Source organism: Anomalospiza imberbis, chromosome 7 (assembly GCF_031753505.1).
Source record: "Anomalospiza imberbis isolate Cuckoo-Finch-1a 21T00152 chromosome 7, ASM3175350v1, whole genome shotgun sequence".
Taxonomy (NCBI): Eukaryota; Metazoa; Chordata; class Aves; order Passeriformes; family Viduidae; genus Anomalospiza; species Anomalospiza imberbis.
Window position 1 is genome coordinate 30,627,983 of NC_089687.1, and position 14,846 is coordinate 30,642,828.

At 42.1% G+C, this 14,846-nt stretch overlaps 1 protein-coding gene across 3 annotated transcripts in view; it reads right to left on the minus strand.

Annotated features, from left to right (window-relative positions):
* Positions 1-13,653, minus strand: part of GLS (glutaminase) — a 60,346-nt gene extending 46,693 nt beyond the window's left edge. Inside the window, exons 1-3 of one of the 3 annotated variants that reach the window (XM_068196357.1) lie at positions 13,261-13,653; positions 5,128-5,224; positions 4,514-4,635 (exon numbers count right to left, since the gene is read on the minus strand). In XM_068196357.1, coding sequence (XP_068052458.1) covers positions 4,514-4,635; positions 5,128-5,224; positions 13,261-13,601 — 560 coding nt within the window. In that variant the 5' untranslated portion in view covers positions 13,602-13,653. Of the gene's footprint in view, positions 1-4,513; positions 4,636-5,127; positions 5,225-5,789; positions 5,825-13,260 lie in introns of those variants that run through there. The other 2 variants (XM_068196359.1, XM_068196358.1) reach the window with 2 other exon arrangements.
* Positions 13,654-14,846: the final 1,193 nt, after the last annotated feature.

Below are 14,846 nucleotides of genomic sequence, written 5' to 3' on the forward strand. Positions count from 1 at the left end.
AACAAACAGTTAACACCTTCACACCCTGCCTTCTGGCCGTGTTGACAGAAGCAGACACGTACTATTAATGCAGGCAAATGGAAAGTTAAGAACACCTAGGCACATGCTACCAAGAAGAGCATACCTTCCAATTAAGACTTATTCAGAAAAAAAAAAATTTTTTAGGGAAATGTTTTCACTTAGAATAGATATTTCAATTACCCTAGTATTAAAAGTCATCACCAGGTCAAAATGAAGGTGCATGAAGACCAGTGAAGAGACAGAATTATCCTCCCTTTGAATCCCCCCTCTTTTTCTAAGCCTTTAAACTCCTCCTACTTCCAGGACTTTATCTTGAATTCAAGCGATACGCACTTCAAATGCTGATGGGCACTACTTTCCGAAGTGAAAGAGAACTGAAGTTCCCATGCACACAGTCACCTTACAAACTGCTGTTTGCAATACGCTGCTTTCTTAGCCTATGTTAAAATTGCACTTGAGTTGTTTTTGTTGCAATCTGTCATATTTTTTCCTGTATCTTGCAAAAACTGCTGTTTGCTTTTGTTCCCAGCAGCTTCCAATTACAGTCACCTACTCTAGGTGCAAAACCCCTTTTCAAAAGTAATTAATAACACTGATGGCAGCTCCGTATGCAGAGGTAACAACATAACACGCACTAGGTTCAAACTTCGGATGCACTTGTACATTGTCTGTACTACCTGGGTAGCATTAAGCACTCCTGTAAGAAAAAACAAATATCTCAAGTTCACCCAAACCTTTCAAAACAATTCAATACAAAGTCTGGAAAACAAGAAGGCAGTATGCACTGAAATACAGTCCTCTTAAGGCCACATTATGTTTCTGAAACAAGAAGGGCATTTATACACTTAAAATTTATACCAAACCTATGATGCTCACTTCAGCAGTTCAATCCCTTTAATGTAGGGATTAAAACTCACTACAGAAATGGCTGTGCTGGTGAAGCACTACTTATCTTTACCAATTTTTCCCAGACTCTGCCAAGGTCATTGTCTGGGTATTTATCCTGGGTATTTACTCCTTTACCCAAGCAAATCGTATGAATTCGCAGACTAAATTAAATACAAGGGTTCAAGTAATCTAGATGGGAATTCAGAACAATAGCTGCATGGACAAAATAACAGAGTTCTTGGGTCTCCCTTTAACAGGACACCAAACAGGTTTGACAGTTTTCAGTCAGCCAGGACAGGAGCCATGACAGCCTCAAAAATTCTGCAGCTGACATCTCCTCCCCACTGAAGAAATGAACTAATTATGTTCCAGGTAACCCCCTGGAGATGGTTGGCCTCAGGCTCCAAAGAAGTGGAGTAATAGGAAAAGATCACAGGGAGAGATTTAAGTAAATAATTATACTGATAAATAAAAACCTTTCCACAGTCAAATATTGTGAACAACTTGGCCCTTATCTCTCACATAGTTTAGTGGTGTACAGGATAGGTACACTAAAAATGTCCTACATCACATTCTTCCATTTTGACAAACTTTACAATTTCAGCCAAAAAAAAAAAAAAAGAAAAAAAAAAAAAAGAACTCTCTTGCCAAATCCAAATCCAAGCATTTCCTGCCCCACTTTAAAAAAAGTCATTTCAAACTATAAATTTTTTCTGTTATCTTTTGGTTAGGAAGATTAGGCTGCAAGTCTTATGATCAATATTAACTGTCACTGTCACTGACTTGTATAACCAAGTTTGAAATCAACAGTTTGAGGAGTTTTGGAAATTGCATCTTTGTTCTCTAGCATAAAGCTAGGATCACTTTGCTTCCTTTACCACTTGTTAGGTTTATCCATTATTTTTCAAGTTCTGACTCAGATTGCTTATTACTGCTTGCCTACACAAAGCAACCCAAGTTTCATCTAACAACAGATGAACTGTTGAGTACTATTAATATAACGGAGTACTATTATATTAAGTAGTACCAAAAAGGAAAAAAAGGAAAGAAAAAAATTCTCATAGCAAGCTAACCAGCATGTTGCACTGCCTTCAGTAGCAGCCTGGTCTCATGCTGCAAGGACCACATTATGTTACACAAATGCAACATTACCAGCTAATTCATTAATTTAGCAACACTCCCTCCAAAATGTGCACCTCAGAAGTCTTCAACTCAATAAATTCTGCAGATGAAAAATTAAAAGTCCAAGTTGTTCTGCCTGTAACATGAAGATTCTTTATGATGTGGAGAGTGCTGTAAAGCCAAAAAACTTCAAAATAATGCAATTTTAGTCAAATTGGAGCCTAATGCTTAGAACCACTAAAAATGCATACAGAATGACAGACAATACAGATGCATGAGCTGGTGTATTTTACAGGTAATTTCTACTGGACTTGATTGATTTAGTCAAACTTATGCTACCACTATTCCAGATCACTTAACCTTGATACTTTATTTGATCTGGCAGCTTTAGATTCAAATTCAAGAGAAGAATTACACCACTGACTTTTATGTTTAGGGAACTGAAGCTTTCAAGTCCTGACATAAGTACAGCTGACTAGATACATTATTATATTTCACACCTTAAACACTTGTAGAAGAAAATACAGGGACCCTTTGCAAGCCTCTTCACAACAAATGCAGTGTCCCTACAAGGAACAGGTAACTGAAATTCAGGGGTTTTTAATTTACAAAAAAGGTTACAAAGGAACCTTCGGCTGCTGCAAAAAAAAGCTTGCTCTGTGAAATAAGATTCACCTCTCCACCTCTGTATAATCTTTACATTCAAAACTCTTCCTACACAAGAAGCAACCATGTAAACTTTCCACAAATTGTTATAGAAATGACTACTCTCCTCACACAGAGGATCAAATCCCAGAGATGTGACACAGAACATAAGATAATCCTGCTAATTAGCAATCAGTTCTTTCTCAAATGCAGAGCCCTTGCCAAAAACATAATTCCGTTTACTGTGACAAATAAGCCTTTTCGTATAAATGTAACACATAATAGCAAATGCATTTCCTTTCCAATCCATCCATATGCCCAGGAAGGTTTCTGAATCTAACAATTTAGAGTTCTTACTCTGCTGACAATAAAAACAGTGAAGACCTGGTCTATAACTTAACACAGGAGTAAAGTTAGTCCATGCTGGACCTTTACAAAGTATCTCACATCTGCTTAAGGAGTTGACTGGCTTTTTTGCTGCACACATAGACATTAACTTTTTCTCAATCTATTTCCAAAAATGTTTATATATATATATACACACTTTTTATGTTTATATATTTATACTTACATAAACTATGTAAATACATAGTATAGCATAAGCATATACTGTATATATTTTATATACCTATATGTACATAAAATATATGTATTACATATATGCACTTAAATTGTAAGTTTTAGGTATTATGATTTACCCTGCAAATGGAATAAAAATGTAGACAGAAAAATAGTCTAAAAATTTCATTTCAAAATTTAAGAGCCTCTACATTTCCAATCTTTTGGCACACAAAAACTGCAAGTAGAGGAGCAAAGGAGTGTGCTTGAAATGAACAGAAGACAACCTGAACAGCGTTTATACTTTTCAGCTGACTACAGACTTTGCTAAAAAGACCTAACAAAAGCATCACTAAAATACTGCACACAGATCATTTCCAAAACAGACCAATGTCTGCAATCCTAACCCCTCTCATCTCCGTGTATCTTGAAATTTAATGTCACCATTTTCCACACACTCACTTTTAAAATTATATACATGCTCTGAACATCTCACCACACGGAAGCAGCATCCTGAACTTCAGATTAAAAACTGACAATGCAGTGAGAGAGCAGTTTTATGTAATCATACTAAACACTTCATGCTGTATAATAAAAAAGCAGTAAACCCCGGCTCAGGGAAGAAATGATGATGTCTGGCTCCGGATCAGAAGGCTGAAGGATAGCTTTATTAAAACAAAACTATATTACATTAATATACTATTTAAAGAGATACTATACTATTCTACATACTTGCTTCTCACCTATCTAACTCAAACTCATGACTTTCTGCTGAGAGCCCGAGCCACAGCTGGATCCCACTGGTCACTGAACCCAAACAACCTTCACCAGAATCCAATCCAGCAATCACTGCAGGTAAACAATCTCCATACCACATTCCACGTGGGGAAAGCAAAGGAGCAGAGATAAAGATTGTTTTCTCTTCTCTCTGTGCTTCTCCAAAAATCCTGAGAGACAGAATTATGTCTCTCTGTCCAGAGAATGTGAATGTCACAATGCTGCATCAATTACTTTTGTTTGGCACCTGACCAAGAGTTGCAGTATGGGGTCAGACACACGTGCAAACAATATTGACACATTAAGTTCTTGTGGAGATCAGACAGCCTGTCTGCTGCATGAAATCTGAGAACACACTTTTATCAAAGCAGCATCAGCAGTGTGTGTTTGACTCCCTTTCTAACAGATTTTTATACCTCATGTCTCTCCTTAACACAGCGCTCAGTAACACACAGACAGCATTCATTCAGAATTAGAGTTACATAATTGACAGAAAGTTTACTTTTTAAAAAGGTCTTTGTCCAGCATAACACCATCTGAAGTAGTCTGAAGAGTCAGTCTTAGCATATCCATGCACTCTTTCAATCGAGGATCAGATGTACGTAATCCTGTAGATTTGAGTGCCTATTACAATAAAACAATAATTACTAAGTGAAAAGATATGCTATTACAATCAAGTTATCTACTGCTCAGCATTTATCACTGTAAGAGATCTGCCAATGCATCATCAACAGAGACACTGTGACACTTCACTGGTTCTTTAGCAATTTCCTTTGGCCATTTTGGCTGCACTTTATGTCAAAACATTAATGTTATTTGAAATTCAGTGGTCCAACTTCATTTTACACAAGCACAAATACTACCGAGCCATGCCACAGGCACAGCTGCTTTCAAGCATACTCTTTTGCACATCAAAGAAGTGAATAATAACATTAATATTAATATACTCATTCTCTTACTTAACTACAGAAACAGCACTGGAGGGAGGAAATACATTCCTTCCCACAGATAAACAAGTACAACAGAAATTCTTTGCTTTGCATTCTTGCATTTAAAATGTTAAAATAACCTTGCAGTAGTTACCTTTCATACAGCACTTTGGAACAGTAAACTTACAGTTATGAATTTATGAACTGGTATTTTTTCTTGTCCTTCTGCAATAGTATAGAAAAGCAGATCTTCTAAGCTGGGAAGGAGACCTTGTTTCATTTTACTGGAAAACAGAAAAAAAACCAAAAAACCAGATTATTTTAGTGCCTATTTTTATTTGTACACATTTTTGCATTATCCTCAGGGAAACACATTTTCACTGCTACCACTAATTTCAAAGAACGTTTTCATCAGTGAACACAAAGCTTAGTTAGACTGCAAGTAGGAAGAAAAGGGTAATACTTCAAGTAGCATACATAGATTTCACAGTAGCTAACATTCTTAGCTGCAGTTCAGTCATATTTTTACTATATACATATTTTTATTTTACACATTTACCGCTAAGATTATACTTAGATTTTTTGGGAGAAGATTAATCACATATCCCTCTTTTTGATGTTACCAAGAATAGGTATGTTACTTGCAGAGGATAAATTATTTATAAGATTCCAGGATGTACACGCCTCATAAGGAAGCTGTAGCGCATACTGACCCAACTGTTCTACAGGCAAAAGAAGGAGACGATAAATGTGTAATATTTTCTTCCAAACAGACTCCTTTTCAGGACTCCACAGTGGAGTCCTAAAGTCCTTACCCTTCTAGAAGCTTATGTAAGCCCCATCAGTTACCATGACACAAGCAAAGCCATCTACAGCATAATAGAGCACCTGAAGCAGAAGGAGTGACTCTCATCACACCTACTTAGCTAAGTAAACCCAGTGTAGATGCACCTTTAATGGTCACTGTGCTTATCAGTGTAAACACACCCCTCTCCAAGGATCCCAGGTGTTACCTGTTTCACTCTGAGATATGCTTCCCCTACACCTGCAGGTTTTCATTACCTGTATCTCCATTTCATGTGAAATCTGAAGGAAACCTACAAAACTAAGCACTCCGATTCCTTCTAAGACTGAAAGTTGTAGTACTGACAGCTTTACCTTCCCTTTGAATTTTAGAGATTTAACCTGTATAAAAGTATAAAAATATTCCTTGATATTCCAAGGCACAAACAGCAGGCACTGCTTACAGGACAAGTCTCTACACTTGCCCTGTAAGCAGTGCCCACTACACTTCCAGACTGAGAGGGGCAGTAACAGCAAAGGGATTCTGGTTCTTTGGTCACCTGAAGTGCCAAGGTTTGTTTCCAGGCAAAAAAAGAAAATGTTCTGATGTTTGACAAACAAAAATACATAAAACCAAAAGAAAAAAAATGTAGATAGTAACTAAAATGCAGAGCATGCAATCTTACACTATTTTAACCATCAGTTTTAAAGATCTATCTTACAGTCTATTAATACTGGCCATACTTTGTTACTATACAGTAATAGATAAACTATTGCCTGAAACTAGAATGCTCAGTGGCAATTGATGTATTTTTATACATTTATGCAAGTGTTTACAAAAAGTAGGTCCAAATTCTAATCACTGAAGTTGTCAAGAGATTAGTAATTCTTTGAATAACAGAACTTAGGGTTACAACTGCAAAAAAAAATGCTACAGCTAAGCATAGATCCTAGATAGGCCAATGCAATCTTACTGACTGACGTTTAATCCTCTCCTCTCCCAATACTTACACAAGCCAGATTTATGTATTTTTAATAAAAATATGATTACACCCAAATACGTGTATAAATTTAAGACAACCTCTAGATTGCCCTTGCCTCCCTCCTTTCCTTGTAACTAGCTGTGAAAACGAGTAGTAAAAACTATCACCTCTCATTTTCCTATTTAAAACCCTGTACTTACATACTAAGAACAGAAGACAGCTTTGTAAGCCAACAGAACTTTCCTTGTCTCACAGTCTAGATTTTTTTTTTTTTAATTTAAATTATGCTGGCTGACTAATGCACAGACAGGCTGGCAATTCAACCAAGACAAACGTTTGCAACTACCTCAAGCAAATTACTGAACAGCTCTTTTCCTAAAGAAAATTCAGGTCTTCCAGGCAGCATGTTTCACTTTCAATCCTTTGGGACAGTATGTCCAGTCCAGCCAACAGAACCAGAACTACCAACACAGCAACTAGAGCTTTAGCATGTCTACATCCTAATTCTGCAGGGAACTAATTTTAAAAGTTATGCTAAGTTACATCATCTACACCCCTACATCTTCATCATTTACATAAAGCATTCAACTGAGCTCCCCAAAACTTCAATATTTCATGTTTTAAGGAATGTCTCTGCTACACGAGTCATTTCTGGACTGCTGAAGGTCTGGCAGAGGAAACTTCCCTATTTCACTGTGGCAAAACTAGCCAACAAACACACTGAGAAATGTTAACTGATAACTTATTTAATTACACATTTCTGAGCAATTACTCAATTTTACAGCTGTTCCAAGTATGGAATTTCTATCTGGAAAGATGCAGAAAAATACTTCAGCCATTTAACCAAGATTTTACCTGCCTCTTCATAAGATTTTAATCTATTAAAGAGTCATGCACCTTTCACAGCAGAAAATCTTTACGTGGTTTTCATATCTTTCACATCTGCTGTTGTTCAATATTGGGTCACTCAGCCTAATTAAACAACGGAGCTGCAGAGACCAAAGCAAAGAGGATGACATTCAATACATTTACAGAAAATTGCTCCTTGTCAAATAGTCCATCTTTTGGTAAAGTTTATCAGCTAAATAGGGGTGAAAAGGCTTGCTCTGCAGTTTATCAGATCAGTGATGTCAGTAACTATTGTTTGCTTAACCTAAAAGATGTGTTTTGGCACTGTGAACACACTTAGCAAGATAATTCTGCTCCACACACACGTAAAAAGCTGTTTTTCAGGTCAGGGAACTTGCAGTTTTCACAGTCAAATTAAGTGGAAATTCCAGTTTACCTGATTTCATGAATAATGACTTTTGATATTTCTTTACCTTCTTGGAAAAAAATAAAAAGCACCAGACCATGAAACAACTAGATTTCTTTGGTAGCATACTAATCTGTGGACTACAAGAGTGGTAGAATAGTTTTTTAAATACAAAAAAAACAACATAGGAATTCCAAGCACAAGGGTTTTGCAGTCCTTCTTTCAGTTCCTCCTTTTGCATCAGTACAATGTCTACACCAGATTCTGGAGGGGGACTTCATTTTAACAAATGCTGAATTTCTAGGATAAAAACAAGACTAAATTTCAAGTAATGTGGAAGATTCTTACTCCGTACTTCAGGATAGAACTGCCAAAATGTAGAACAGGACTTACAGAACAAGAAATTATATAAAATTATGATATTGCTAATAATAGTTTCAGGTATTATTAACAAATATGACACCAGTCACAAAAATGAGGTTACAATTACTATCACAAACAATGGTCCTTCAGGGACCATTGAAGATCTTCATCAATGACACCGACAGAGGGACTGAATGAAGCCTCAGCAAGTTTGCCAATGACACCAAGCTGAGTGGTGCAGGTGACAAGCCTGAGGGATGGGCCAGTATCCAGAGGGACCCTGACACACTCAAGAAGCTTGTTCAGGTGTGAACCTCATGAAGCTCAGCAAGGTAAAGTGCAGGGTTCTACAGCTGGGCCACGGTAACTCCTGGAATCAACAAAGCCTGGAGGAAGAACAGATCAAGAGCAGCCCTGCCGAGAAGGATTTGTGGGTGCTGGTGGAGGAGCGCTGGACACGACCCAGGCACGGACACTCAGAGCCAAATGCGTCCTGGGCTGCATCCAGAGCAGTGTGGGCAGCAGGTCAAGGGAGGGAATTTTCCCCTTTGCTCCGCTCTGCTGAGACCCCACACAGAGCACTACACTCAGCTCTGGGGCCCTCAGCACAGGAATGACACCAGCCCACTGGAGCAGGTCTGGAGGAAGCCACCAAGATGGCCAGAGGGATGAGCACCCCCGCTAAGAGGTAAGGCTCAAGGAACTAGGGTTGCTCAGCCTGGAGAAGAGGAGGGTCCTGGGAGACCTCTCTGCAGCCTTTCAGTACCTGCAGTGAGTCTAGAAGAGAGATGGGACAGGCTTTTAGCAGGGTCGCAACAGGACAAGGCATAATTGTTTTCCACTAAAAGAGGGCAGCTTTATATTAGATGTAATGAAGAAATTTTATGGTGAGAGTGGTGAAATGCCAGAAGAGGCTGTCCAGTGAAGTGGTAAGTGCCCCAACCCTGGAAACATTCAAGGTCAGATTGCATGAGGCTCTCAGCAGCCTGATCTGGTTGAAGATGTCCCTGCTCATTGCAGAGGGGTTTGGACTAAGTGACCTTTAAATGGTCTCTTCCAATCCAAACTATTTTGGGATTCCATGGAAGCTACAAGTCACAGTCAGCAGCCACTCTACCTAAGACAGACACCTTGAAGAAGTTGTCACCATGCTACAGATGCTGTATATCTTGGTTGTATCTCCAACACTGGTCAAGTCACTAAGTAACTGCTTTCTGTCCACTCCTATAGTGAGACACTGGTCCCATAACAGTTGGGCAGCTGTTTACCCAAGAACTACTAAGGTTCAAGAACAAACTACATATTTATAAACTCAGACCAAAGACAGACATGTTTAGTAGCTAACAAAGTGCTTCTGGTGAAAAAAAAAACAAAAAAAAAAAAAAACCACCTCTAGCTTCAAAACCTTGGTCTCTACAGAAGTCATGAAAGGTCTAATAAGAGAGCACTTCTGTTTCTGGCATCTCTGAGTATTGCATCCATACTCCATCAAAAGTATCAGCAAAATGAAACACTGCCTGGTTACTTGTTATTCCTCTGTTGCCTGACCTGCAACAGCAAATTTATTTTGAAAAGTATCTCCAGAATTCATCCCTGCCCTTAAAAAAGGGCACTACCACTCCCTTGTCATAAAAAAATCAAGACAAAACACTTCCTTTAACTGTTTGGTGATATTCTCCATACTAGCATCTAGCACTATTGCAACCTAGCTAAAAAAAGTGAGCAATATAGCTTTCAAAAGTTAAGGTCACTCACATTTTGCTCCTCCCTCTCACCTTAATCAAGGCCTTTTTAATTTAGAAATAGCTTCTACTAAGATAAACTGTTTCATCCTTTTACTGTCCAGTACAAGATACAAGATGAACTCTTACACTGAAAGTAAAAGCAAGCAAAGAACAGTTACACTGAAAGCAGGAGCAAAGCATATTAAATTTTATACACATCTGTAACTTAGGAGTGTATTAGGCTACTGTTTTTTAATAACTCAGGCATGAGCATAGATACTATTGTGTCTTAATCCACAATTCCTATTAATTAAATTTACTGGTCTGTGACCTCTCTCAGTTTAAGCTCAATTATTTTTCCTTTAAGTTTCAGTTGGATACACAGTGTGAAGGCTGGATAGCAGGGATAAGGAAATGGTGGAAGATGTTATGGAAAAAATGCACCAGGGGATCTGGTTATGCAATGGGATACTAGTTATTTCATCAGCCACAGACCTCAAAATTTATTCTCACTATGAAGAATTGAACTGTTCTAACTTTCTGTATAGTCCTTGAACAGAACATTTTAGGCTTTTACTTGCAACTCCTACTCTGTACACAAGGAGAGTCAGGAAAGCAAATAAACAGGAAAACCTTACTGCTGTCTTTTGACATCATGGGTTATTTCAGTATCCCAGAACCATGACCTTATAATCAAATAGAAAAAAAACAGCCCCCAACACTAACTAAAAAAGAAAAAGGCTATTGCCAGTTGAGTCCACAAACCATGTGTCAAACACCACTCAAATGTTAAGACACTATGGATGGCAAAGTGCTGGAATCAGCAGAATACAGACTGCACAGACTTAGCCCAGTTGTCAGTGCAGTTCAGACACCTGTCTTTTGAAGAACCTCACTTTTCTTCTCAACCCTGTACTCTGTATTAATATAGCAACGATTTCCACGTGGAATGTACCATTTACAAATGCTTGAAGGAAGATTATCAGAGTTCTGCTTCAAGAAAAGTAAGAATGAAAGTATCCAGCAGCCTGACTAATGTGCCAACAGTAATTCCTGCACAACCTGAAATTAAAGAAAGATTCTTGCCTTTTCTGTGTTTGTAACTTCATGCAAGATGTTTTACAGAATTTCTCCCTGTTCATTTTGCAGTAAGATTTAAAGAACCATCATCTAACTTTCAAATACATTCTTTTGTCAAAAGCCAAAAATTATTAAAAGTCTTTAACTGGTTTGTGATTACATAGCTTTACCACACATGTTAGAAATTAAAGAATTTCCCTAATTGATGCTAGCTGTAGGAAGCTAATAACAGCTCAGTTTAAGAAAATGTCACCTCTTCAATAAATCACTTTTGCAATACCCTCAAAAACCCATCAGAGCTGTCATGCTGGTTTTTTCCAAAGTTTTTAATGTCCTTCTGTATTTCTGCTTGAAAACAGAATTGCAGTCTTTATAAACCACACCCATTTGAATATAGGAATTTTTTTTTATTGCAAAATATTATATAGAGAGCTAATTCAAAGAGGAGACTTCGTATTTGTTGAACAACAGCATAAATTTAAAAATAACACCCGTTATGATTGTGTATTATCTTGCATACAGTTACATAACCTGATGGGCATGCATTTCTTAAGGCATCTGACAGCAGAAGTAACTGGTGATGCCTTTAAAGCAGGCTGCACCCCACTGAACCAGGCCGAGTATCTAATGCATCTGGGGGGAAAAAGCAGAGAAGAACAAGGTCACAGCCTCTCTCCCCACCTGCCATATTGAAATTCATGCTAAAATAAACCCCACAAACCACAACTCAAAAGCAGAACTATTAACAAGCTAAGGGCTGAAGCTTTCCTGACTGGCTTTGTAGAATCTTTTCAGACTAATAGAGACTTTGCTCAGTGTCAAAACAAGGTACTCCTTTCTCGACCCTGTTTCTTCTGTCATTTGCTCTTTTCATCTAGATAATAAGCATAGCAAAGCCTGGGAAAGCAGCTTGGGGTTAATTTTAATTATGCCACCCCATAATCAGTGCACAGGGTGCCTACAGGAATGCCATGGGGTACATTTCAAACATATACAAAGGAGAAGTCTTCATGGGGCTTGCAGTTGAACTGTCAAACTTCTTGTAAAAGGTTATCTGAGATTCTCAATGTATCCAGGTACAACAGCCAATGTTCAGACTGTCAAGGTAGGGGGTGGTAGGAAATGAATACTCAAGACTTGCATCATGCTGAAGACTAATAGAGAAGAATGCTCTGTCAAACCGTTTACCTGATCATTATACTCAACCCCTGGTATCCACTAATCAGTCATTACCAGGCACAAAAACTGGAGCTGATACACCTGTCTCTGATAATTTTTGGGTTGTTTTTTTTTTAAGGAGTATTTCAGTTTCTGAGTGAAGGAATATTAACGTCATAGAAATATACAGCCTTATCATTCTACTACCTGCACATACCTTTGTCTCCAAGGGACAAGTAAGGACCTCGGCACAGGCACACATCCTGCAGCACCTATAAACATCTGAACTCGCCCGTACGGATGGCAGAATCTGTCCCTGGCTGCCCTAGATTACGGAACTGTTAGGGCTGGAAGGGACCTCGAGATCACCCAGTCCCCAGTGCCCCTGCCAAGGCTGGGTCACCCTAGGGCAGGTTACACAGGAACGCAGCCGGGTGGATACAGACGCGGAGAAGACAGTGCTGCAAAACTTCCAAGGCAGCACTACGCACCATGCACACTGCCTTAAATAATTAATGCGAGATGACACAGCTTTCGCTTCTCTTGAAAAATATTTTTAGCCAGGTGGAAGCGCTACCAAAACCACCCTACCACCTGCGCCGCGCCTCTCCACGGACGGCACCCCCGCACCCAGGCGGGAGGGACCCCCGGGGCTGCCGGGGGAACCCGAGGCGCTGCCTGGGCCCCGCGCCGCGGTGAGCGGAGCCCCGAGGGGCGCACACGCCCCCTGCCACGCGTGTGCGCCTCCCTCCCGCTCCGAGCCGCCGGCCGGGACCCGCCGGCAGCCGGGCCCGCACCACCCGGGGAGCGGCCGGGATGGACCCCGGCGGCCCCGGGATCCCCGCACCTGCCGGGAAAGCGCCCACCCGGCCCGGCCCGGCCCCTTCCGCAGGCACCACGCGTGCGAAGGAGAGGCGGCGCTCACATGGCGCCTCCGCATCATCCCCCGCGCCCGCCGCCCCCTCCACACTCACTTCTCCCCGCCGCCGCCTACGGCCACCTCCTTGCCGCCGCCGCCGCCGTGGTTATTGTTGTGGCCGCTGTCGGCGGGGGGCTCGCCGGGAGTCGGCGACGGCGCCTGCGCCCCCTTCCCCGGCTCCTCCAAGGCTCCCTCCGAGCGGGTGCACAGACCCCGCGCTGACGGCATCGCCGCCGGGCCGCGGCGGGCGGCGGGCGGGCCGGCGCCGAGAGCGGCGAGCGGCGGCTGGAGGCGTCTGGTCCCGGCGGCGGGTGCCGGGGCCCCGCCGCCGGCCGCCCCCGGCGGGCCGAGCAGCAGCAGCTCCCGCAGCAGCGCCGAGCGCCACAGCCGCATCATCCTGCGCCACCGCGCCGACTGCCCGCCGCGCTGCTCGGCCGCGCCTCTCGCACCGCGCCGCGCCCGCCCCCCGCCGCGCGCCATTGGTCGAGCCCGCTTAACTGTCAGGCGTGCGGCGCGCCCATTGGCCGGAGGGCACGTCACTCAGGGCCGCCGCCACGCCCCCGGCGCGGGCCGAGTCTCCCCGCGGCGCCGCTGGTGTCGCGCGCGGCCGGCGGGGCGGGAGCCGCAGCGCCCCAAGCGGGCGGAGCCGGAGCGCTGAGGGGGCCGCGGGGCGCCGCCTCCCTCCCTCATTCCTCTGCTCCCTCCTTCCTTTCCTCCCTCGCTCTGCGACGTGTAAAGGCGTTGGGAGCGGGCTGGGCTGCGGCGGTGTCGGGTTCAGGTTGCCATGGATATGGCCATTTTTTAAAACTGTGTGTTTTTGATTACGAAGTGCACCGCCTCCGCCGTGCCGGCAGGATCACAGAATATGCCGAGTTGGAAGGGACCCACAAGGATCTTCGACTCCAACTCCTGGCCCTGCACAGGACACCCCAAGAACGTCACCCTGTGCCTGAGAGCCTTGTCCGAACCCTTCCTGAACTCTTGTCAGGCTGGTGCTGTGACCACTGCCCTGAGGAGCCTGTTCTATTGTCCGACCATCCTCTGGGTGAAAGACATTCTCCTGCTATCCGACCTAAACCTCTGTTGACACAACTGCAGTGGTCACCACAGAGAAGAGAGAAGGATGCACGGGGCCTGCGTCCGTCACCCACCAGGCACCCAGGAAAGGGCTCAGGGAACAGGAGCCTCTTGGAAATGTCCTCAGAAGGAATGGTTGTTCCCACATTTTTGGGGTCAAACACTTCTGGCAAGGAGCAGAGCTACTAAGGGGTTTCCGCGTCTTTTCAATAAAAGGGTAACTGCATAGCTCATTGCCAAAACTTACAGTGGAGGCTGTAAATCTTGGTCAAATGTCTGAAGTTTTTGGGTTTTGAGAAAAATAAATAAATTAAATACAAACCCACAAAAATCAACCACCTGGCTGCCTAGGTGAACTGGGTGCGGCCATTCTTCATGTTCACATCATCAAACATTTAATCGGAGTGTGGAAATTTTGCTGCTGCTCACCTCCAGGTGCCAGTTTGGGAGCCACTGACCCATGGTTATGAAGTCCTAAAAGCAACAGTGTAGCAGAGAAGAGTGGCAGAAAATAACTGCAGGGATTCAGTACAAGGTGTAAATGTCACTCTTTATATACACTTA